This window comes from Cryphonectria parasitica (assembly GCF_011745365.1).
Source record: "Cryphonectria parasitica EP155 unplaced genomic scaffold M406scaffold_7, whole genome shotgun sequence".
In the NCBI taxonomy this organism is placed as follows: domain Eukaryota; kingdom Fungi; phylum Ascomycota; class Sordariomycetes; order Diaporthales; family Cryphonectriaceae; genus Cryphonectria; species Cryphonectria parasitica.
Window position 1 is genome coordinate 2,163,479 of NW_024468915.1, and position 24,056 is coordinate 2,187,534.

Consider the following 24,056-nt stretch of genomic DNA (forward strand, 5'->3'; position numbering starts at 1 on the left):
TGATCCGCAATACGAGCCATGTGTTGAGAATTGAATGCCATTACGAGGTACTATTACCATCATAGTACACTGTCAGTATTTCACTGATTAGGTGAGTTCCATAAAGTACAGTACAGTAATCTCCTTGCGTTGACACAAAAAGACACACAGTTGTTGTTCCACTTTCTCTTTGATGTATTCGATAAACTGCATGTGCTAACTTCTTATGCACAACAGAACCATTTCTTCTCCTCAGATCTTCACATTGGCCACCTCAAACGTCTGCACCTCATTTGTATCAAAGTACGACCAGAAAACAGTCCCATCCTGCACCGTATCAGCCGGCGTCGACACATACTGGTCACCACTCCCAATCTCGGTGCTCCACCTCGGGATCGTCTGCCCGCTCGTGCCGGGCGTCGAGAAGCCCGACAGCTCAAAGTTGAGGTACTGCGCGTCGCCCCAGTTGACCGCAACGATGATCAGCTTCGAGTTGACCTCGTCGTACGCCGCCACGACGTGATCCGCGCCGCCGTCCAGGATGCGCATCCCCTCTCGGATGTGCCGCGTGAACTGGGCCAGGCAAAAGTACTTTTGGCTCGGGCTTCCCAGCGTCAGGTCGTCGTTGTCGCCGTCGATGAGCCCCCAGCCGCCCCCGTCGATGGCCTGCCAGTACACCCAGCCCGTCGGGTGCAGCCAACGCAGGTCCAGGATCAGGTTGCTCACCAGGCTCGAGCCCGTGGCGTCGCTGTCGCCGTACTCGCTGTTCCACAGGGCCAGGCCCGCTCCTGAGGCGAGCGCGTAGAGCCCGTCCCGGTTGCCGGAGCCGTCCTCGTAGCCGTGCACGTTGATGCGGCCCAGGTCTTTGAGAGCCGTGGACCCGAGACCGTCGAACGTCGTGACGGCCTCGTCGTATGTGTTCTCGTCGGATGCAGAGACGATGGCAGAGGATAAGCCTAGGGAGGTGAGTGCGGCGCGCTGTGATTCGATGACGGTGGCCTGCGTGGAGATGTCGAAGTGGCAGCCCTCTTGGGTGCCCGTCGTGCCCACCCAGTAGTCGGCAGAGGGCTCGTTGAAGGGCTCGATGCTCTCAAAGGTGACCCCCCAGTTGTCCTTGGCGTACAGTGCAATCTCTGCCAGGTAGTGGGTGTGGTTGTCGTAGTTCCAGCTCTGCAGGTTGTCGCTGGAGCCGTCGTCGGACCCGGACGGGTTCTTGTTGTACAGCATCCACCACATGGGCGAGTTGCTAAACAGCTCAATGTGGTTGGCACCGTTGGCAACGGCCTTGCTCAGCATCGACCGCTGGTTTGCATCGACGTCCCAGTGCCAGCTGCTCGAGGTCGGGTCCCCAGAGGCCCAGTCCCACCAGTACCCGTCCATCTGTCGAGATGCGATCATGTCGGGCGACACGACCATGGTGGTGTCGTCGTAGGTGCTGTTGCTGCACGCGCCTGCATTGTAGCGAGCAATGTTGAACCCGAGGCCAGGAAGGCTGACGGAATCATACGTCGTCGAGTCCAGGCTGAAGAAGATGTCGGCCAGGTCGTCGCGGGTCCCAAAGGCTTTGGCCCACCAGGCGAGGGAGACGCCCCATCCATCCCAGGTGCCCCAGTTGGATGTGGCATTGATGGTCCATGTCTCGTCGGCTGCGACCACCACTGCCAGAGCGGCGACAGTGACGACTTTGCGCAACATTTTCATGTGGTGAGGAACAACAAAGACAGTGGGCACCGGTACGAGAGAAGAAGGAGGCCAGCAATCCTCGCCAAACCTTGACAAGACATTGGGTTGGCAGTTGAGGGGGAAACAACAATTTCTCGTGTCTCCTAGTAATATAGTAAACACAGCTATACAAGACAAGAGGGCCAAAGCAGTAATAATTCCTCGTGGCAAGTGACCTCTCTACAAGGGCTATTACTTGGTTCACCACGGCTTTGCAAGGCGCCAACCTCGGCTCCGGCTCCCCGAGGTCACGTTGGGTCAGAGCTGCTCCATATGTATTGGATCCGGCTGCGATGTCTCCGCGAGTTGCTACTTTGAGCCTGTTGGGGTTATTCGTTCCGTGAGCGGATTTTGCCAATGCGTGGGATCGTGGAGGTAATGGCAGAATGCAACACCCCTTCTCCAATTAAATAGCACATAATTAATGCCCATGGGTCATGGCGCCCTCCCCGCCTGGGTGCAGTGACTGTGGATGCCCTTGTGGTTTTGGGAAGCAGATGGATTCTATTTTTACTTGTTGTTTTTATTTCCAGTTTGTATAAACGTGTATACATTCATGTCGATTATGATTGTTTATGCAATTCATGATTCCAACGACGAAATGGAGTCATGTTCCCAGACTGCAACTCCACTATTATTTACTTAATCAAAACCAGAGGACTTGCTCAAGCATGTCTATTGATTTATGCTAATACTATGTACAAGGTCGCCAAATAGCCACTTGTATTGTAAATTCATGCCTTCAATTAGTCATGTATGGTTTTCATAAATCATAAAAGTTTGTTAAGAGCCCAGTAAACATCGATATAGTCGTGCCAACTCTGCATGAAGTGCCAGGGATTCTTCGACACAATTACCCAAATTCTTGGGATTGGGACAGCCATATCAGTCTGAAATCTGTCTTCTGACCTTTAATTTGCAATAATCAATAGAGTTCTCCTCCTATTTTTCTTCTTCTTATTTTCTGTATTTCCATTTCTTCTTATTTCACACAAGAACTAGAAATGACTATTTTTCATCATCATTCTCAGGTTACGAGGTCCTCATGGTAAAAGTCTTGAGTATGGATCCATGGATGCTTCGATTCAACTCATGGAGCTGAGCTCAAATGCTAAAAGAACAAGCCACGCACTGAAAGATGAGCCTTGAAACGATTGGAAGAGAAGAAGAAAAAGGGCTGGAATTTACAGTCTAGCCATGGGAATAGTTTCAAGTAGGCTCCAAACTTCCCCAAGCTCGGTCGGCTAATCACTAAATAAACCATTTCTGCACTAACAATCTCTATGCCTCGGACATCCCCTCTTCTTGCATCACACACTTCCATTTACAGCAAGGGAGAACTTGTACCACGACCCATGATATATTCAAATTCTACCATCTATCTGCTTGGCTCTAGTTTCAGGCCAATAGTTCTGATACAAAACTCTTTCTAATCGTCAGCGGCGCTCTGCTATTTACCGAGACATTTCCCCTCGCGAATATCGCCCCGAACCCCACCGTGATATTATATCAGCAGCAGCAGCAACATCATCATCTCCGCTTTTTGATATTGATGAACACAAACGCCGAACTTTCATCTGAACAAAGTAAATCCAGGGGCTTTCAACCCTCTTTTCAAGACACTCTCCTACAATTTTGGTCCGTCCCGAAGACAAAATGGACCTCCCCTTTGAGCTTCAAGACAAGGACCTCTTCCAGCCCGACTGCTTCGTCCACGGCAAATGGACCGCAACCAAGTCCAACAAGCGCTTCGAGGTAGAAGACCCAGGCACAGGAAAAGTCTGGACCACCTGCGCCGACAGCCAAGCCGAGGACGTAGACGAGGCCGTCCAGTCCGCCCACGAGGCCTTCCTCGCCTATTCCAAGTACACGCCCCGCCGCCGCGCCCAGCTCCTGATGGCCTGGCACCAGCTCATCCTGGCCGCCCGCGACGATCTCGCGCGCATCCTGGTCTACGAGACAGGCAAGCCCCTCGCCGAGGCGCAGGGCGAGCTGGACTACTCGACGGGGTTCACGTGGTGGTTCGCAGGCGAGGCGGACCGCGTCCAGGGCAGCGTGTACAGCGGCTCCGTCGCAGGCCGCCGCGTGCTGGTCATCAAGCAGCCCCTCGGCGTGGCGGCTGCGCTGTGCCCGTGGAACTTCCCCATCGCCATGGTCCTGCGCAAGGCCGGCGCGGCGCTGGCGGCGGGCTGCACCATGGTCGTGAAACCCAGCCCCGAGACGCCCATCACGACGCTGTGTCTTGCCAACCTGGCTGTGCGCGCTGGGTTCCCGCCCGGTGCGCTGAATGTGCTGACTACGAGCCTGGACAACACGCCGCCTGTGGCCGAGGCACTGTGTCTGCACCCGCTGGTGAAGAAGGTCACCTTTACTGGCTCCACGAGGGTCGGCAAGATCATCTCGGGCCTGTGTGCGCGGAATCTGAAAAAGGTGACGCTGGAATTGGGTGGAAACTGTCCCTTTGTTGTGTTTGACGACGCCGATCTCGAGCAGGCTCTGGGGCAGCTCATGGCGCTCAAGTGGCGGCATGCAGGCCAGGCGTGCATCTCGGCCAACAGGGTGTATGTCCAGGCCGGGGTGCATGACAAGTTCGTGGAGATGCTGGCTGCCAAGACGAAGCAGCTGAAGGTTGGGCATGGTATCGAGGAGGGCACGACGATGGGACCTGTGACGACGCCTAGGGGCCTGGACAAGGCAGAGCATCTGCATCAGGATGCTGTGGCCAAAGGCGCCAAAGTAATCATGGGCACCGGCAAGCGTGAGCAGCAGGGCGGCGGTGGTGGTGGGGCTAATGGCGGTGCGACGGGCTACTTCATGGCGCCGACGATCCTCACGGGCATTACAGATGATATGGAGCTGGCCAGGGAGGAGATGTTTGCGCCTGTCTTGGGGGTGTTCAGGTTTGACACGGAAGATGATGCAGTCAAGAAGGCCAACGACACGAGTATGGGACTCGCCAGCTATGTGTTTACCAAGAATGTTGATCGCTTGTGGAGGATGTTTGAGAGGTTGGAGGCTGGCATGATTGGTCTGGTAAGTACCGAGAAAGGAAGAAAAACAAGATCAATATGATCTACAAGATGATGGAAATGTACTGACGCATTCATATTGACAACAGAATACTGGGAATCAGTCGGCAGCCGAGTCACCGTTCGGTGGCATCAAGGAGAGCGGTCTTGGAAAAGAAAGCGGCAAGGATGTTGCCGTGGATGAATACCTGATCTCAAAGACCGGGACCTTGACGCTTCAGGATCATTACTGATCTACATCAAAGGAGGAGTCCTTTCCAAAACTGTATGTGAGTAATTACCGCCCGATATAGGAGGCTACTGAACTCAGAGGAAGCTTGAGCGACGGAGAAAATGAAGACGGGAGACCGATCAATGATACTCTTTGCTGGACCATCTTTGCTATTTACGACTTCAGAATGCCTATGTGCACCTAGGAAAGCCTAACTATTCGATACAAAAATGTAATGGGATCCTTGCCCGTATTCTATCGCCCATCTATACCCGAGAGAATCCCTTCTTGTCGTCCATGTAATCATACATGGACACACAAGTTGTCATTTACATCCTTCTAGGTCGAAGTCGATGTGATTTGCACCTGCATTCGACTCGCAGCTGGCCCTGATTGATATCTAGGCCAAAGTAACCCTGGCGAGTTCTTGATCCGGCCGATCTCGCCTTCTCAAGAAGTCCTGTTGTCCCATCTTTTCTGGATGTCAGCAAATGTCCATGTTCAACCCGCCGAAGACATCCAAATAGAACACTACTCACAGATCAAGGAAGAGCTTCCAAAGTATAGAGAACAGGATGCCCTGCAGCCCATTCGCAATGATGCGTGTCTTGAGGCCACGACCAAACAAGCCCAAAATGCCGTCCTGTAGGACAACAAGACGGGCGGCCTCGGCTATAACACACGCAAAAGGTAGCACAGAAACAAGGAGTCAGCAACAGCACATCACATCATACCGTTCCACGTATCTCAAGTTTCTATTCCCTCTTTCGCTCACTTCTTTTCTTCTCGGCGATTTGCCACGGACGGAATGAGGAAAGGGGGGGGGGGGGATGAAGGACGTACTGTATGAGACCTGGGTGTCGTTCACCTGACGGTATGTCTTGATCACCCGCAGCGAGTTCGAGACAGAGTCGGACACGACCGAGGCGCAGAAACCGATGAGGGCGAGGCGGGCGAGCCAGACGATGAGCGGGTGCTTCGGCGGCTCCGCGATGGCCTCTGACAGGAAGTTGTACTGTCATGTGGTGAGGAAGATTCCCTCGTTTGTCAGCCCTCCAACTGTCTCAGAAGTACACGGAGGAGGAGGAGGAGGAGGAGGAGGAGGAGAAACAAAGGGCAAGAAGGAGAACAGAAGAAAGACAGAAAGATCGGTCCAGAACTCGACTCACCGTTGCGAACCAAGGATAATGTCCCACAAACGTGGCCGCCGCAGTGGCAAAGGCACCCCACCACAGGCTACCGATACCGTTCTCCTTGACGCGCCTCCTGAGCAAGGCTGTGCCGCGTGCACCCTGGGCCTGCATGGTGGTCTTCATGGTGTCGATCGGGGTGAGGATCATGCGGAATGCGGCGGCGCTTTTGATCATGTCTCAGGGTCAGCCAAGTCGTACTCTCGTCATTACACAAGCTCTCTCTCTCAAGAGGCGCTGTTTCTTGTCTTACCACAGGGAGGCAAAGATGGTCTGGATGACTGTAGGCAGCTGGCGAAGATAGCCATTGGACTGGAGCAGGGCCAGAATGCCGGCGTTGGCGGCGGTGTCGCCGAACCTGGAGACTGGGCCTTGGATGAGGGCCCAGCCTGTGCCCTGGTAAAAGCGGCGGATGCCACCCTCTGCGTACAGGGTCTTGGTCGCTGTGGTGAGAGAAGAGCCATGGCGGTATTGGTAGTTCATGATTGTACGAATCCACTGAGGAGAGCGAAGACGGTTGAGTCAGTCAGTCGGTCAGTCAGTCCAAGAGGCTTGAGGCTCGTAAAGGACGTCGTTTGGTTGCATACCATCAAGAGCAAGACCTGCAACAGCATCGCAGCGGCACCACTCAGACCACCACCAAGCGCCTTCATCAGAGCGCCTTTCAGGTCAAACTGTGCGTGTAACATACCATCAGCATCGTAGTACAACATAGAAAAGAGCAGGCCCTGAAGGGCACCATCGCCAGACAATGTCTCAAGTACTCACGTCCACATCCTTCGCGTCCACCCAACCTTTGATAAAGACAGCGAGTATCAACGCCGCCACCACGGCCCACAGGATCCGCCAGAACCACCAGCTCTTGGTGCGCCTGGTCTCGTTCTGGGGCGGCTCGAGCAGGGCAGCCTCTTGATGCTCGTCGCGGTCCTCGTCGGCCTGTGATGCGAGCAGTGGCGTCTCTTCCGTGTCCGGAGGCGGCGTCTTGGGCGGCGTTTCCGTCCCGGCTGCCCCGGCTGCTGCTGCTGCGGGGGACATGGTCAAACAGCAGAAAAGAGACCTAAAGGACAAGACAAAGTCTAGTGTCGAATACTCTGTATCTCTTTTCTTGTTTTATTTCGAGTCCCAAGTTGTACAATTTGATTTTTTTCCCTCCTTTGGTGATAAAGAATCAATGTCCTCAAAACTGAATCAAGTTGCATGTGAGCGCTTAGAAATCCACTCCATCACATAATGAATGATGAGCACTGAAAGCCAGATTTGCTTTGCCGGGCGACCGGGTTGCGTAATCTCTGGCGTGTTGGGTCTTTTTAACTTTATCTCCGGGCCGTTTCCGAGAGCCTCTTTGGCTGTCCTGGCACACCTCCCAGTGCCTCCACGCGCTCGCCATTTTCTGGTGGGGTGACGTGAGTGTCCCAGAATGTCACCCTCAGTCACCTTTGCTTGGGAAGCTGGAGCCACTGCATGAGACGCCAGAAACGCCAGAGACGCGCGGTAGGCGCCGTTTTAAGCTTTTACATTGGCGCCTATGAATATAAGGTCTATTTACTTGTGTAAATAGTCGTTTGTATAGCGCTGCTTTCGGATAAAGTACCTCCAAGCTGGCCTGCAGTGGTTGAATCCCTGTCTCAGTGTCGTAGTGGGATTGACCTTTGACTTGTAGCTCCGAAGCTATAGACTAAAAATTGAAAACTTGTCAAAGATTCAGCGTCCCAACTGGGAAGAAGTTTGTTGGTTATGTATGAATAGAAAAGAGACACTTGAGAATGAGGGCGTCTGTCTCTCCCTTTTCGATTTTTTGTTTTTTTTTCGATACCAAAGGGCCTAATACTAATAATAACCCATCAATATCAAAGGCTGCAGCTTTCAATAAAGATAATGGTAAAATAAACAGACATACGCAGTGGCCTGACTGCTTCTAAATCTGTCGCTCGAAACCCCAAATGCTTCTGTTTCTCCAACAAACAAGACACACATCAACCAATGGAATTTCCCTGCACCACTTTCTATTTTTTCTTTCTCTCTTCTCCCTTCGACGGGCAATGTCTCGAGGTGCTTCCATTATATGCCGATCTGGCGTGCGGGGTCAGTGTTAGTTCTCATGTCTTCTCCGACTAGGCAGTAACCACATGCACTTCTATAGTTGATTACGGCAGACCTTTCTATATTCGCTATTTATTCCGACTCTATCATTCCTTCTCTTGCGTAGACATAGTTACACAAGTCGACCACTGTCCGTAACTACGACTCATCCCCAACCATGTCTCGTCGTCTCGAAGGCAAAGTCGCCATCGTCACCGGTGCAGCCTCAGGGTTCGGCCGCGGCATCGCTACCAAATTCATCCACGAGGGCGCCAAGGTCATCGTGGCCGACCTGTCGGTAGAGAGCGGGGAGGCCGTCGCCAGCGAGCTCGGCACCTCAGCAGTCTTCCAGCGAGGCGATGTGACCCAAAGGGAGGACTGGCAGTCGCTGCTCCAAGTCGCCATGGAGAAGTTCGGCGGCCTGGACATTGTCGTTAACAACGCCGGGGCAACGTATCCCAACAAGCCGACCGAGTCGGTGACGGAAAAGGATTTTGATCTTTGTTTCAACGTCAACGTCAAGGCCATCTGGCTGTCTACGAATGTGGTGCTGCCTTACTTCCTTGAGAATGGCAGGCCTGGGTGTTTTATCAATATGGCTTCTACGGCTGGCATACGGCCTCGACCTGGGCTCGCTTGGTATAATGCATCCAAGGCGGCTGTTATCAACGCGAGTATGTCTTTTCTAATTGCAAAAGTCCAGAACGTTGTATAACAAAGTACATACTAATAAATCATTCATCCTGATGCTTAGCCAAGTCAATGGCCGTCGAGTATGGGCCCAAGCAGATCCGGTTCAACTCGGTGTCTCCGGTCTTTGGAAGTGGCACTGGAATGTGAGTATTGTTGTTGATGCTGAACGACTATATCTGAAGCAAAACACATATTCCTCCTGCAAATGGTTGTATCTGACTGGCCTCTAGGTCCCATATGTTTCTAGGCAAGCCGGACACAGAGGAAAACAGAGCTGGGTTCATCGCCACTGTTCCCCTCGGCCGCGGGTCGACGCCGGCTGACGTGGCCAACGGGTGCTGTTACCTTGCGAGCGACGAGGCTGCATTTATCACAGGTGTGAACCTCGAGGTGCGTGAAGTCCTCTTCTGCGTATTTCTACTTCCTTGCCTGCTCTTCTCTTCACCATTCAACGTCGCTTACAAGGATACATTCATCGCCAGGTCGATGGTGGTCGCTGTATCTAAATCTCGGAGCGCATTTCAAAACATTTGTTGTTCAGTAATATGGTTAAATACCTTGGTCTTCACGAGGACAAAGGCAGACTGTCAAACTTTTGAAACATGTTGTAATTAATTGCTTCAATCAACTACTGCCTCTGAGCTGAAGCCCCAACACGACCCCTCAGCTCGTCCTGCCATCTAGTGACCTCTGCTACCTTGACGCTGCCCTCGCCGTACCACTCCACCAGCCAGATCCGCAAGACCGACACATAGCCAAACACAACCGGATCCCACGGTGACCAAAGCTCACTCGCCGTCTCGATAGCCTTCCGCAGAGCCTGCTCTGCCTCGTCGCGCTCGCCACGATGTCTATGCCTCTCTGCTAAAAACCTGTACGGGGCCATCCACCCAGGCGCCTCGCCTGTCCGCCGCAGGATCAAGGCGTAGCCCGAATTCACCCGCCAGTCGTCCCCTGCATGGTGTCCCTCGGCGTCGGAGAGGATCTCCATGCCCCGGACGAGCGAGTAGAGCACATGGAGCGACTGCTCGATGCCTGTGGAGTTGGGTTGCTCGTCTAGCATCCTGATGCCCTCGTGGACGTGGCTGATGAATGTGACTCCTCCTACGTCGCATGCTCTCACGCGGTCTAGCATGGCTGAAAGAGATACCAAGTGGTTGAGATGATACGAAAATGTAGTCCTGTAAAATTTGGATGGGTCAGCTTTGGCTTTCACCAACCCGCCCAGTAACATCTTGAACATTTGATAACCAAGACGTTATGAAGCAATCATGGTACTGGATAGAGGCACCGAAGAAAGAAATAGAGGAATGAAGAGAACAAGAAGCAGAAGTTAAAAGGATCAACTGGTGAAAAAGGGCGCGACTACTTACCAAGCCCGTATCACAGCCTCGCTCAAATCCTCATCCTCCACTTTGGACAAATTCCTAGCCAGCGACACAGCCAGCTGGAGCCACGGCGCCTTGCTAGGCAGCTCCGCCAACATATCAGCCACATAACCAGTCAGGGACTTGGTAGCCCTGAGCAGCCACAACGACTCCGGGTTCTCCATCGCCGCACAGTCGCGGATCCTCTCGATCAGGAACATGAACAGGCTCATGACGACATTCTTGGGGCTGCTCTTCCAGTGCGCCGTGAGCATGTCGGGCATGACGCGCATGAGGATCAGCGCCTCGGCCAGCCGGCGGTTCCGCAGCAGCCTGCCCAGGCAGTACGAGAAGTGCGACCACCGCATGGCCTGGGCGAGCGGCTGCTCGGACGTCAGGGCCTGCACCACATCCATGGGCGCCATCTCGTCGCCCCAGTGGCTGCGGATGTACTCTGGGATCTGGAGGAAGATGATCTCGACCAGGGCGAGCGTGTCGGGCGGGCGGATCGAGACGGATGCGTACTGCAGGCCAAAGGCCCCCTGGATGCAGTACTGTCTTGCGGCCGGCGACATCATCTTGCTGCGGCGGAGGTAGGCGTCCAGGCGATCAATGTCGACGACGACGCCGTTGGCCAGCTGGATCCGGGGTCCGCCGCCTCTTTGGGCCGTGTTGGTGGTGATGTGGGCACTGCTTGCCTCCTGGAGCATGTCGTTTTTGATCCTGATGTTCTTGCGTACGCCCCAGCTCTTCAGTCGGGTCTTGTACATTTTTAACCTGTGGGAACCAATTAGAGTTTTGTGTTGGCAGATTGAAATCTTGTCAGGAAATGTGTTTGGTATTGTTTAAATTCTCACGATGCTTTGAAACCATGCTCCCTCTCCATCAACTCCATGACCCACTTGAGAGGTAACTCATCGTCCATGTACAGCTTCTGAATGAGATCCTTGTGTTGGTCCCATTGCGCATCCGATGCCCGCACAGGCCGTGCTCGCCTAGCAATGCGCGTGCTGGCTCTGACCACTTGTTGTCGTTGTTGTTGCTGCTGCTGCTGCTGCTGCTGCTGCTGCTGCTGCTGCTCACCGGACTCAGACATGTTTAGCGAGACTGAAGAAGGAAACGATGCCAAAAGGTAGACGTTTCTAGAAGGCAGAGTCCGAAGAAGGTCAAGAATGGGACTGAAGAACACCTCTAAACTCTAAAAGACCGGCAGCGGCTGAAGCGTCCATCTGCCGAGGTGTGGCACAGCAATCCTGCGTGCATTGCCGAGAGAGATGCATGAGGAATGATTAGCTGGCTGAGACGCTCATGAAATGGATAGTGACCAGCGGTCAGGCCATAATTAACCATAGTAATATACCAATGCCATTTTTCTTGTCTCCTTCGAGTTCGTGAGAATTTGTCTCCACATTTTTATTGAACCTGTGTTTGCTTGGAGGGCAATGAGAATGGGTAAAGTTATATATCGATCAAGTCCTTTGCAACTTGAATTCCTTCACAATTCTTTTTGTGAAATACAAGATCATTGCATTATTGCTAAATAAAGTCATTTGATTCCGGACTCAAAAGAAGAAACACATGATTAAACCCCCCCCCCCCCCCCAAATCTCTTTCCTCTCCTTCCCTCCTTCTTTGATTCTCCTTTCTTACCTGTTCTCTTCACATCTTAGAGTAGAGATTTGACTTTCGAGGGCCCTGGTGGCATCCAATAGTTCATATACAGATCAGCCTGTCAAACAATTCAAAGTCAGCTAGAGAAAGGTCCACACAAAACTCCGAGGGTTGTGTGTATGTGTGCGCGCATGTAAAGGGGTCTCACGATCTCCTTGGTCACGCCAGTTCTTTCATTGCGAAGGCCATGATTCTTCTCCAGGAGCTCCTGAACCGTCTGTTCAGCATGAGCTTCAGGATCGTATTCTCCAATGCCAAAATGTTAGCTCACGGTTCGATTCTCCCATGTTCGTCACAGGAAACAAACAGACAGACAAACAGAGAGAGAAAAAGAAGAAAAAATAAAACAAAAGAAGAGACAAGATTGCAGAGAATACAACATGACTTACCAAAGATGGTCCTCCACACCAGAGGGTCAGCATGCAAGTCCGGCGTCCGAATAGGCTGCACCCCCTTCAACTCCCCTTCCATCTGGCGATCCCGCGCCGCCTGTTCCGCACTCCCCTCCTCCAGATGATAAATCAGCCCCATGACAAACGACTTTTGCTGCTTCAGATCCGCCAGCGGCATCCTCGCCCGCTCATACCCAGCCACGGCGTCCCGCAGCGCGATCGTCCCCTTGGCCACCTCCCGCAGCACGACCCCAAGAAACGCCCCGTCCTCCATGGCCGTGGCGGCGCCCTGGGCGAGGTGGTTGACCATGGAGTGCGCCGCGTCGCCCAGCAGGGTCACGTTCTTCTGCGGCGAGGACCACGTCGTCGGGCACCGCGTGACGAGGAGCGGCCAGCGGCGGATCGACCCAGGGGCCACCATGTCGAGCACCCTCTGGAGCCGAGGGTCGTAGTCCTTGTACGTCGCCCGCACCTCGCCCAGAGAGGCGTCCTCGACGTCTGTGACGGGGTAGGTCCTGTGGTGGGAGAAGACGAGGTTGTACACGCTGCCCGCGCTGATCTGGTACGCGATCACGTAGCCGTGCTCTTTTCCCTCGGCCGCGCCCATCCACACGTCCATCTCGGGCTTTGCGACGAGGTCCCGCGTCAGGGGATCGCTCTGCACCGATTTGACGGGGACAATGGCCCTGTACGCAGCGTTGTTGGTCGGCGCAAAGGGCTTCACAGAGGGCAGGATCGTCTGCCTCGTCACCGAGTTCAGGCCGTCCGCGCCGATGACGAGATCAAACGCCCACTCTCTACTAGCACCTCTGTCGTCGTCCTCCTCCTTCTCTGCCCTGACAATCACCTTCTCCCCTTCCCCCACCTCATACTTGATCTCTGCCACCCTCGCCCCAGTCACCAGCACCACCCCGCGCTCCCTGCCCACCTTCACCAGCCCATCGTGGAGGTGCATCCGATGAACAAGCCACCAGGGTGCCCCAGCCCACCTCTCCGGGCCTCCTGCCCCAGGAACACTCGTCCCGCCCACGATGCGCCCTTCCTTGCGGCGCACGTTGAGCCGGTCAAAGGAGACCAGGTTGGGCCCGATGACATCTGCCACGCCCCAGCGGACCAGCAGGCGCGCCACGTTGGGGGTCATCTGGATGCCGGCGCCGATTTCGCCCAGCTCCTGGGCGGCCTCGAGGACCGTCACCTTGATGGTCTCGTTGCTGTGGATGCGGATGGCTATGGCGCAGGCGAGACCGCCCAGGCCGGCGCCGATGATGCCTACGTGTTGGAATTTCTGTTGGGTCTAGAATGGTGTGGAACATGATGAGAAAGAGAGGACTATTGAACAAGAGATGGGGGGGTTTTCTGCTCAGAGTGAAGGAGAATCATACCATTTCGTGTACGTAGTTGTGATTCTAGTGGTTGTCAACCAAGTCAGTAGATATAGACACGTTTTTTTTCACGTGTAGCGGTCGTTGCAAGACAGTAAGATAGGGAGGTAGGTAAATCTTGAGAGGGGAATCGGGTCCAAGGAGGCAGGCCAAGTAATTATAAGTACTCAAGTACTTAGACACAAGAAGAAAAGCGAAATAAAATAGAAAGAGACAACAAGATATAGAGTTAATCCCATTTTATTCCCATCCATACTGCCGCACGATATCACACGGCCGCGCATGAAGGAGGGTACCATCCAAGCCCCATGGCCCCCGTCGGCACACAACCCCTCGCCCTACATCACGATAGTGCAGAGACAGAAGGAGGAGGACATCCACAGGTGGTGATACGAGGGCGGAGTCTGGGCCACAAAAAGACACCCCTCCTTCACGGGAATACCGGCCTGTACTTAATGCAATGTGATGATGGTGGTGGTGGTGGTTAAAAATCGGTCTTGCTGCGTAGTTTCATAGCGCTACTGCGGTGTAGAAGCACCGTCTACGGCATGTCGGCATCCCCTGGAAGTCTAAAGAGAGCCTATAATCGCAGTAATCTCATCTGATGTCAGTAGCCTAGTCAAGATCAGGAGAACCATAGAAGAGAGATCACCAATCGAGAAGAGGAAGGAAGACTGGGTGGGATGAGAGAGAGAGGGTGTGAAAGCTAGGCCCATATAATCTAACTCTGCAAGTTAATTTAGACCACGCTCTGGCCTAACCATGCAAAGTCAAGTTGCTGACAGGCTGGAAGGGCCTGTTGTGAGAAATCAGGTCACCTAGTTGGAATCAGTGCATACAGCAGTTTCATTCGTCATGACAGGACTGTGTTGAGTACTCACTTACCTTGTGCAGCGCTTTATAATTAATATCATTTTGTCTCATAGAAGTTATGTCTCACCTCGATATCGGCCCCACGAACCTCAAAAAGACTGCAAAACAAGAACTGGTGATATCTGCTACACTGAGAGGAATGTAAAATGCCGATGCAACCAAGAGAGAGAGGCAACACACTACACAGACCGACTGGGCCTTGTCTCTCATGCATGCAAGTAATTCGCCCGTCCATCCATCCATCCAACCATCCACATGCACGATGCCTAAGCGTCAAAAAACCCATTCACCTAAACTATCGGTGAGAAAAAAAACTCTGTTCGCTCATCCCGCCCGGCCCCCTCCCCCCCCCCCCCCCAAAAACCGCACGAACCTCGCACGGTCAATTTTTTCGAAACGAAAGGAAGGGGGGAATCTGTACAACACAGCAAGTCTTTTGACCACATGATAAGAATGTCGTCACCTACAACGTTATGTCACACCAGATCGAGATGGAGGGGGGAAGAGAAAAGGGGGGGGGGGGGGAGGAAGGAAGGGTTGCAGACGTGACATATTGCCGCGCCTATGATCGTACAAGTAAAGTCATCCTCCCTCACTAAGTTATATAGAGGACTTGCAGGGGGTGGGGAGGGGGCCAGAAACACACGCCGGCCCCATCGCCTGCATATCGGAATCTAGTACCCGTTATGAAGATCAACTAGACATGCATGTACCATAGCAATTGCGACAAACCATGCGGGGAGACAACGTACTCGCACTCGCATACTTGTGGAGGGGCAGGAGAGGGGGTGTCCAGTCCACAGGGGTCGTGCGTATGTCCTGTACCTCGTGCAGAGATTAATTGACGAGATTGATGGGTGGATCGGTGGTAGCGAGAAACGGTCATATCATACTCGTAGATGAGCTGTCTGCCCGTGATGTCACCTCTCTTTCCTTGCCACCGATGGCCCTGCTGGTACTGACCTTGGCAACAACGAGAATCTATTTGCGACCATACCTCTCTCTCCCTCTCTGTCTCTCTGTCTGTCTGTCTGTCTTGTCTCTGTCTTCTGTGCCTTGTCTCTCGCTTCCTCTTTCTCTTGTGTGACGTTGTGATCTTCACACGGGTATGGAACAAGTGATGATACACACGAGTTAAAGGGGGTAAAAAAAAAAAAAAAAAAGGAAGCCCACCTCGAGCCCGTCTTTCTTTCTCACACACTCTCTCACACAGTCTTTGTCTCTCTGTGCGTGCGTGCGTGCGTGCGTGAGTGTGTGTGTGTACACCCTCGTCTCGTTAGCGAAAACCAAGTCGTCACACATTGTTCTTCTGTCTTCTGCACGGCGTACGATGAAATTTGACGTGCTTCGGGGGATGTCGCCATGAGAGCCATGTACGATAGCAAGACACAGCCTTTCCTGATCTCGTATCGTGCATGTCTGTCCATCGTAAAAACAAAAAAAAACAAAAAAAGTCCATCCATCGCTCTCGTTATGCATGCATCCATATGGCCGTTCCCTGTCTTGCCTTGTCGTACAAGTACACACCGTAGGCGCTTTAGTTATGTGCTGTTTTTCCATCTATACACCACCATTGCAAAACCCCACCCAATCCCTCAACTTACATCCCCTCCTCCTCATCGAGCGGTTCCACCCGTACCAATATCTCTTCTAGAAGCCCCTCCAGAAAAGTGCCCACATCCTTGCCCATGCCGACGGGCTCAGCCTTGTCGTAATGGTCAATCTCCTTGCATACGTGCGCCAGCTTGTAGACAAGCTTGCGCACCTTCTCGTGTGCCGCCTCAGCGCGCTGCTGTTTTGGGGTCTGGGCGGAATGTTGGCCTGAGAACGTGCCAGAGCCTGTCCTGGTCTCGATGCCTGGTGTGGTCGCAGCAGGGTTCCCCGATCGATAGATCTGCTGCAGGCGGATCTGGCGCCTCTTGAGCGCCTCCTCCAGCGCGGGGAATATCACGTCGTTTAGCGCATCTAGGTCGCCATTTGGGTTGGTCGGGGCTGGAGGAGGGAAGGAGAGAGGTGTTGGGGTTTGCGGCTCGGGTGTGTGGGTCGAGTGTGTTGCTGAAGGAGGGCCGCGGTAGGCCTCCTTCGACGGCAGAGGACCCAGATTATGTGTCTGCAATGCCCGTGGTTGCGGGAAGTATGACTGCTGCTGCTGCTGCTGCTGCTGCTGCTGCTGTTGTTGTTGTTGTTGTTGTTGTTGATGTTGTTGTTGTTGTTGTTGTTGTTGTTGTTGTGGCGGCGGCGGCGGCGGCTGTTGGGTAGAAAGAGCGGGTTGGGTGTATTGTCTCGCTGGCTGCTGAGGTTTGGCAGGCAGGGGATGTTGTTGGTTCGTGATCCTCGGTAGAGGCGATGCTGGTAGAGGCTGTAGAGGCTGTGACGACTGCTGCTGCTGCTGCTGCTGCTGTTGATTGCCGCGATAGGGAGGTATTTCTGGAAGCTTCATGGGACCAACCTTGGACGACTGGCGTTGCATCGGTGGCGGTAATGGCAGCTCCCTCGAAACTCGCCTCTCTGGACCCATCGCAGGCGCCAGGCTGATGTTGCCAATCTCGCGCTGCAGCTGTTCATGCAGGGTCTTGTCGTAATCGGGAGACTCGCTGGTTGTGCTCGTGCTCGTGCTTCTCTGCTGCATGCTCTTCATCTGCGATGCGCGAGGGGTTTCTTGGCCCTGGGACTGGGACTGGGACTGGGACTGTGACTGTGACTGCTTCGGAGGAGAGGGTGGCAGGGGCACTTTCGAAGGAGACCCCGGCCCAACACCGCTGCCCACGGGCTTCCTCTGCGGCGACACCTGCCTTGCCGTGCCCGAGGTGGAGCCCGTCGTCCTGAACGTATCCCGCTCCTTGTCGATCAGGGCCTTTGTCGGTGACACTTCCCGCCTCCTCTCGCCATAGTCATCCGCGGGTTCGAGTGGTCTTGACGACCGCGCGTTCATGGCTGACTCGTCCATCGGGTTCAGTCCCGGCCTGTGCACCACCTGGCCCTGGTTGCCCACCAACCGGACGGTGCCGAAATCCCACATGTCCTCGTTTACGGGCTGTAAATTCGCCGGCTGACCAACCTCGTCTAAGGATTCCTCATCGTCCACGTTCTTGTGGGTGGCAGCCCAGCGGGTGGACCGCTCGATCAGCTCCGTCAGATAGCTCGTCTTCTTGGCCTTTTTTACGAAGGGGTGCTTCAACAAGTCCTTGGCCGTGGGCCGGTCCTTGGGGTCGCGCTGTAGGCAGCATGCGACAAAGTCCTTGAAGACCTTGGAGAAGGTGTCCCTCTCGAGGCGCGGCGGTGGGTTCTTTGGAATCAGGAAGAGGACCTTCATTGGGTGTATGTCGGCATAGGGCGGTTCGCCATTGGCCAGCTCCAGGGCTGTGATGCCGAGGGACCATATATCCGCCCTGTGGTCGTAGCCTGACTGCTTAATGACCTCGGGTGCCATCCAGAAGGGTGTGCCTACGAAGGTGTTCTTCTTGGTCATGGTGGCGGAGAGCTGGCCCGAGACGCCAAAGTCGGCCAGCTTGACCTGGCCGTTGGAGCTCAGGAGGACATTGGCAGCCTTCACATCCCGGTGCAGCTTCTTGTCCGAGTGTAGGTAGTCCAGCCCCAGCAGCAGCTCCCTGACGATGATGGCAATGTACTCCTCCTCGATTTTGCCAGGCTTCATCAGATCGGCACAGCTCCCGCCAGAACAGAACTCCATAACGATCCATAGCTCCGCACCCTTTGCGTAGGAGCCGTAGTATTTTGTGACATAGGGGGACTGCAGCTCCGACAGGATGGCAATTTCCTGGATGATGTCTTCGACCTCGTCCTCGGCGCTCTCAATATCGATAATCTTGATGGCTACCGCGTGACCGGTCCGCTTGTCGACACTGTAAGGGCACGGAAGAAGGAGGTTATGGTCAGCTTGAGGTGCCACGACCAGCGAGCGAGCAAGCACACACGAGAGGGAGGGATTTGAGGGGAAGCGACTTGATTGGGGCTGGGCTGGGCTTGGGCCAGGTTGGGGAAGGGCGAAGATTTCGAGCGTACCCTTTGTAGACCTTGCCAAAACTGCCACCGCCTACGAACACACGAGTAGAAAAGTCAACGCGATGCTCCTGCAAGCCGCCCAAGGACACACAAGCACACCTCCACACCTCTCCTAGCAGCCTCTGGAGCCAGTAGAGAGTAGGAAAAAGAAAAGGAAAAAAAAAATTTGTAGTCAAGGATCATGTGGAACGAACGAACCGATGCAGAACTCCTTGGTATACAAGGTCTCGGGATCGGGAGACCCCTCATTGTTCTCGTCCCAGTCCTTCTCCCGTCCAGCCATGGTGCCGCCCGTTTCTCACACTCGTCTCGTCGCGAACAGTCAGTGGCGTCCCACGCAAACACACACACGCACGCACACGTCCTGACGAGTCGAGCTCGAAGGGCAAAGAAAGAAGGAGGGCGTCGTTTGACGACGGGCGGGTCGGGGGCGACACAGAGAGAGGAGAGGAGAGAGAGGGAGGAGAGCGTGAAGACGACGCTCGTCAGGGCGGGTCGATGTAGGATCGGGCCGTTGGTCGAGGGTGGATACTATGGTTTCTGGCTTTCCTTGCCCCCCCCCTTTCGACTCAGCGATCTGGAGGGGCTGGGCTCGACGGTGGAGTTGTGGGGCGCGGGAGCTGGGAGCTGGTAGCAGCAGCTGGGCCCTGTCGTCACTTTCTCTCTCCTTTTGTCTTTCGTGGATTGCCTCGGATGCGGCGGTGAGGTTGCAAGTTGGCAGGGCTGGCAGTCTGGCAGGCAGTCTGGTTGGTAGTCTGATTGGTAGTCTGGGCTGGCTGCTGGCTGCTGGCTGCAGGTGTTGTTGTTCCCCTGGCGACAAGGGAAAACACACGAGTATGTTGGGCTTGGACGAATGATGTGAGTCCCACGTTGCAACCCTCCTAGTTCTCCTTTCTTGTACTCGTGCAGAAAAAGAAAGAAAGGAAAAAGTCGAGGGGAACAATGCAATGCTGTGTGAGGAATTGATGACGACAGTAGGAACAAGATTCTTCTATTGCTGTGCCGTGCTGAAGACGAAGAAGAAGAAACAAGTTGGCCGCGCGTGAGTGAGGAAAAAGAATGTCGGTGGTCGGTCGTGTTGCACGTGTGGAATTCGCGTGGAAGCACGTCTGACAGTTCCGTAACCGTCTTGTAGATCGCGCTTCCTTGTTTGCCAGCCTCCTTCCTTTTGGTGCATACGGTGCAAAAGACCCACTGTATATGCGCTGGATTTGGGGGCTTTGGATTGAAACTGAATGGGCTAGGCGAGATTTTATAGTACAAGCCTACCAAATACAGGAGAGAGAAAGAATCAGAAATAAGGGAATAAAAGAGAAGGTAGACCTTAATACGAAACCCAAAAAGAAATAGAAAAGTGAGACCAGAACAAGGGAGAGAACACAAAACAGTCACATCGTCAGCCAGAAGATGAACATCAACATCAACATGAACATTAAACCAACCATGACAGGCAAGCCAAGCCAAGCCTATTCAAAGTTGATCTGTTGTCAGCAAAACCAGAGAAACCAAAGCACCCATCCAAATCGTGGGGTTCAACAACCAGGTATTTCTTAGAATGGGGAAAAAATGCACGGGGCAGGGGAAAGCCAACCCAAAACAAAACCATCCCTGGTCTCAGCTCTATCATTGGAGAGGGAGTGCTCTTTTTGCAAAATAGCCGCGCTGCTGTTGCCGAAAAACCACCCCAAGAAACCAAACAACAACCCTTGTTCAACTGTCGTCCCCCCCCCCCCCCCTCTCTCTCTCTCTCCAACCCCTTTCGTGTTCGTGTCAGTCATTGTCAACCAAGGCTTGCCTGGGACCTCATTTCAATACAAAACATCTTGTCTCTCTTCATCAGCGCTCAGCAATCAACGGCATTGCCGGCATCGTGCCATCATGAAATGATATCACTTGCAGTCTCATGTCATGGTCGGTGGGGCCACCCCCATTGGATGTGAGCATGTCATGTCAATCGTTCGTGTTCCTGTGTGGGTTTCCTGCTCAACATGTTCGGTATATGGGGTGAGAGAGTAAGAGCTTGAGACAGAGCTTGCAAGTCCACCTATTACCTGGCTGGCTATCTCTCTGTCTGTCTATCTGTCTGTCTGTCTGGTTGGCCTGGCTCTTTTATTTTTGCTCTATCTTTCTCTCAATGCTTGTAGGAAAAGGACTGATGTCTAGGGTGGGAGACCCTTTTCCCTTTTTCATCTTCCTAGATCTATGGTCATGGGCTGTGTGTGCCTGATGCGTTTCAATGCCGTGTCTACCGGGCCTAGCCTGGCCTGATCCATTTGCCGTGACGCCTCCCGAAAGAAACAGCAGAAGAAGAAAGGAGAACAAAGAAGAAAAAAAAGGAGAGAAGAAAAGAAGATACGGAAACAAGCCATCCTCCAAAAGTCAAGGAGCCTCGTGTCTAATGACAGCCACGACTCAAGACCAGAGTCATGAACCATGAACCATGAGCTGAACTGTGTAAGAAACCAGCACCGTTGATTGTCCATCCTCGTATCGAGTAAAGGAAGCACCCCAACTCCTCTTCTCCACCTCCTCTCCCCAGTCCCACCATTAAGCGTATCAAGATCCTACCCCACCCATAGGTAATTCGTAAGCCTCACTGAGGGGGAACATCTCCTGTGCTCTCAAGACCCAATGTACTCGACCATGACGGTAGCCTGCTTGAGCCCAGCCTCCTCAACCGTCCTGTCCAGGTCATCCAACAGATCCTTGCCCTGCGGCATCACCTTGAGCTCAAACACGGCGCCCGCCCCTCCGTCGAGCGGTTCTGCCTTGAGCCACTCGTAGATGCGCCGGACAGGATCAGAAAGGAGAAACCGCCGGATCACCCTGCCGTTGGCATGCCGGAACTGGATCCTCGTAACCCTTGGACTTTGCTCTGGCTCGACATGCGGCCTATCGGCGGCAATTTCGGCAAAGACGGAGTCCTCTGCCGCGGGAACGCTCGCCTCCTGCTCTTCCTCCAAAGGTGGTGCATCGGCTATGGCCTCGTCCTCGACGTCGGCAGCGACGCCCTTGCCCTTGTTCTTGTCCAGCTCGAGGGATTTCGTCAGGGCGTCTGGGTCGTGCACGTTGACAGCGGCAGCCGAGGTCTCATGGCCATTGGTCGCAAGACTGTTGCGCATTGCCAGCTCCAGCATCTCTTCCTCTGTCATGCGGTCCACATCCACAGCCCGCTGCGGCGCCTTCTGCTTCGACACAGGGTTCTTGCTGTTGCGCGCCAGCGAGTAGCGGTCCAGAAACTCGACAAGCTGGGAGAGAAAGTCCTGCGCCGATGGGAAGGGGATGCCCGACCACACCTTGACTTGCTCACCCGTGCGAGGATCAATAATCGCGACATGTGGGAAGTTGTCTCGGTTCTCCTGGGCGTGGTGTGGAAAGTAAAACGTGTTGTACTCGGTGGCGCGAGGATCGTCCTTGCTGTACTGCAGGAATATGAAGCTCTCCTGGACCAGGGCGGTGATGGCGTCATCCTTCCATATATCTCGGTTCAGAGCCTGACAGTTGAAGTCGTTCATGTCCTGCACGTTGACGAGGATCCACATCTTGCTTGCCTTGCCCTCTTCCCGCGCGTCGTCCCACGAGAGATGCGACATCAGCTGGTAGGGAGGGCGGAAGAGGTCGGCGAGGCGCCGGGCCCGCTCGCCGCCGGCGGCGCTACCACCAGCTGCCTCGGCGAAGGAAGGAGGCCCGGGTGGCTGGGCGTCGTCCTCCCAGATCGACTGGCCAAAGGGATTGCCCCTCACTAGTATTCTGACTGTCAGCCCGTGTCCCGTTGGTTTTCTTTGCGGACGATATCACGTCATATTAAGGATGGGTCCATCTTTCTCACATTGTGCCGTGCGGGCTCTCGAGGTCATGAAGCCGGGAAGGGCGCTGTAGTCGTCCTCGTCTGCCGCAGCAGCATAGCCGCTGGGAGCCACCAGAGTCTCAGTGGTTCTTGCGATCGGAGCACGCACGCCATCGGTATCCATGGCGTTCTGGCCGTACATCTCCTCCTGCATGCGACGGGCGATGGCCTCGTCATCATTCTCCTGGGCGATGCGCTGGATGCGTTCTATAGATTCGACATGCTCGCCGCTATCATCATCTAGCCCATCAAAGTCAACGTCGTCGTCCGAATCTATGTGAATAACGCCAGAAGGGTCTTCTCGGCCGGCAGAGCGCGATAAGGATTGTGGTTGAGCTGCAGGGGCGGAAGTAGCAGCACCAGCAGTAGCAGAGGACGACGACGTCGCCGCGTTGGCAGAGGCATGGTCGGAGAAGGAGTTCGCAATGTCGGGGTTCTCAAAGAACATGTTGACCGCAGCCATGACGTCCCCATCTGTCATACTGAGGCAACCCGCGGCGACGGTGGCATTCTGGTTGGTGAAGGCCATGAACTGTGCCACGGCGTCATCCATCTTGACGGTCTGTTCTGTATGTAGGTATGTGTGTGTTTTTTTTTCTTTTCTCCTTGGTGCCTTTTCCCCCTGAGGTGATTGGGCTTCAGGTTCGTCTGAGGTGTGGCGAGAAAGGGAGGCGAAAGGTCGGTGTTTGTTGAGAGGCGAGGACCTGTTGAGACCTTCTTCGTTCGGTCTCGAGAGGAGAGAAGGTACCTGCTCGTTACGTCCTTCTTCTTCTTCGTCTGTTGTGTTCGACCCTGTTGGCGCCTCGCTGGCAAGCTCTGCCTCTTCCTCTTGGGCCGTCAAAGGCAAAAAGGAAACAGAGACGAGATTGGTGTGGTTTGCGGCGACTAAAGAAAAAGCCAGCTGGGGAGGGCCGGGGGTTGGTTTCTGGTCGCAGGTGCTTGTTCCCGCCAGGCCAGGTGCGGTCTGTAGCACGCGGTTGCCTTGTCCGTCCTAGAATCGGTGGCCGTGCCTAGATGTACTTAAGTAACGTATCGTGTGTGTGACTGGTTGAGGAGGCGGGGTCAGGAAACCAAGCTGCTGTTGATTGTGGTGGTGGTTTCTTGTCAAAGGAGGGGTTGTTGTTTGGTATGGGGGCAAAGATGAAAATGGACGGACATTTGATGTGTTAGCTGACCATTTGCGGTCTGGTCTGGTGGCACACTTTAAGAAGTTCCCAATGGCAATCGCTTCAGGCGCCGGTGCATGACGCAACCTAACAGGTTAGCCCCGCCAGTGAGCTTCGCCTTAGTGCTGTGTACCGTGGTACTACCATGGTACCTGAGCATGCTTGGCGCCTTTACCGTAGCACTTGCAGTACATGCTAAGTACTGTACTTATTATATAAGAGCACTGGAGCGCCTACTGCAGCACCCCCCGCACCTTAATTCAAGTAGTAAGTAGCAAGTTCCGCAGGGGTGCAACAACTGCGGCCCCTCCCGTGAAGCCTAACAGTCAGGCCTTGTTTACAGTGCATTCTACAGCTACTGACAACAGTAAGTTGACACGCCCATCCTCCACGCAGCCCTGAGAAATGTTTGTTTCTTTTCTTCTTCTTTCT

The 24,056-nt window shown here is 54.0% G+C and overlaps 7 protein-coding genes across 7 annotated transcripts; 2 read left to right on the forward strand and 5 right to left on the reverse strand.

Annotated features, from left to right (window-relative positions):
- Positions 1-231: 231 nt before the first annotated feature.
- M406DRAFT_263655 (family 5 glycoside hydrolase) lies at positions 232-1,674 on the reverse strand (the record flags this gene model as incomplete). Its single annotated transcript, XM_040917606.1, has 1 exon — positions 232-1,674. One exon carries the CDS (start codon positions 1,672-1,674, stop codon positions 232-234), a length of 1,443 nt encoding a protein of 480 aa, XP_040773672.1.
- A 1,613-nt stretch (positions 1,675-3,287) lies between these two features.
- Positions 3,288-4,963, forward strand: M406DRAFT_294433 (putative succinate-semialdehyde dehydrogenase; the record flags this gene model as incomplete). The annotated part of the gene is made up of 2 exons (XM_040919139.1): positions 3,288-4,734; positions 4,820-4,963. Exons 1-2 carry the CDS (start codon positions 3,358-3,360, stop codon positions 4,961-4,963), a joined length of 1,521 nt encoding a protein of 506 aa, XP_040773673.1. The 5' UTR covers positions 3,288-3,357.
- A 428-nt stretch (positions 4,964-5,391) lies between these two features.
- On the reverse strand, positions 5,392-7,166 carry M406DRAFT_341863 (mitochondrial carrier; the record flags this gene model as incomplete). The annotated part of the gene is made up of 7 exons (XM_040921711.1): positions 5,392-5,413; positions 5,481-5,613; positions 5,785-5,956; positions 6,111-6,297; positions 6,385-6,629; positions 6,719-6,805; positions 6,900-7,166. 7 exons carry the CDS (start codon positions 7,164-7,166, stop codon positions 5,392-5,394), a joined length of 1,113 nt encoding a protein of 370 aa, XP_040773674.1.
- A 1,222-nt stretch (positions 7,167-8,388) lies between these two features.
- On the forward strand, positions 8,389-9,409 carry M406DRAFT_333066 (oxidoreductase; the record flags this gene model as incomplete). The annotated part of the gene is made up of 4 exons (XM_040920811.1): positions 8,389-8,884; positions 8,965-9,046; positions 9,134-9,293; positions 9,386-9,409. The coding sequence occupies 4 exons, from the start codon at positions 8,389-8,391 to the stop codon at positions 9,407-9,409; spliced, it is 762 nt and encodes a 253-aa protein (XP_040773675.1).
- A 94-nt stretch (positions 9,410-9,503) lies between these two features.
- On the reverse strand, positions 9,504-10,423 carry M406DRAFT_357556 (uncharacterized protein). Its single transcript, XM_040923709.1, has 2 exons — positions 10,277-10,423; positions 9,504-10,084 (listed from the first exon to the last, which is right to left on the reverse strand). Exons 1-2 carry the CDS (start codon positions 10,387-10,389, stop codon positions 9,532-9,534), a joined length of 666 nt encoding a protein of 221 aa, XP_040773676.1. The 5' UTR covers positions 10,390-10,423; the 3' UTR covers positions 9,504-9,531.
- A 1,785-nt stretch (positions 10,424-12,208) lies between these two features.
- On the reverse strand, positions 12,209-13,606 carry M406DRAFT_46471 (uncharacterized protein; the record flags this gene model as incomplete). Its single annotated transcript, XM_040924303.1, has 2 exons — positions 12,209-13,169; positions 13,206-13,606. Coding segments are annotated over 2 exons (1,362 nt in total), but the record flags the coding sequence as incomplete, so codon positions are not given.
- Positions 13,607-20,751: 7,145 nt separating this feature from the next.
- M406DRAFT_99144 (uncharacterized protein) lies at positions 20,752-23,549 on the reverse strand. Its single transcript, XM_040926442.1, has 3 exons — positions 22,441-23,549; positions 21,620-22,353; positions 20,752-21,535 (listed from the first exon to the last, which is right to left on the reverse strand). The coding sequence occupies exons 1-3, from the start codon at positions 23,009-23,011 to the stop codon at positions 21,233-21,235; spliced, it is 1,608 nt and encodes a 535-aa protein (XP_040773678.1). The 5' UTR covers positions 23,012-23,549; the 3' UTR covers positions 20,752-21,232.
- Between the last annotated feature and the right edge of the window lie 507 nt (positions 23,550-24,056).

Coding starts and splice junctions, on each gene's coding strand:
- M406DRAFT_99144 (XM_040926442.1), bottom strand. CDS start 23,011: ATGGATGACGCCGTGGCACAGTTCATGGCCTTCACCAACCAGAATGCC. Junction 22,354..22,440: donor GAGAGCCCGCACGGCACAAT/GTGAGAAAGATG, acceptor TCAGAATACTAG/TGAGGGGCAATCCCTTTGGC. Junction 21,536..21,619: donor ACAAGAACAAGGGCAAGGGC/GTCGCTGCCGAC, acceptor CCCGCGGCAGAG/GACTCCGTCTTTGCCGAAAT.
- M406DRAFT_357556 (XM_040923709.1), bottom strand. CDS start 10,389: ATGTTGGCGGAGCTGCCTAGCAAGGCGCCGTGGCTCCAGCTGGCTGTG. Junction 10,085..10,276: donor GAGGCTGTGATACGGGCTTG/GTAAGTAGTCGC, acceptor CAAATTTTACAG/GACTACATTTTCGTATCATC.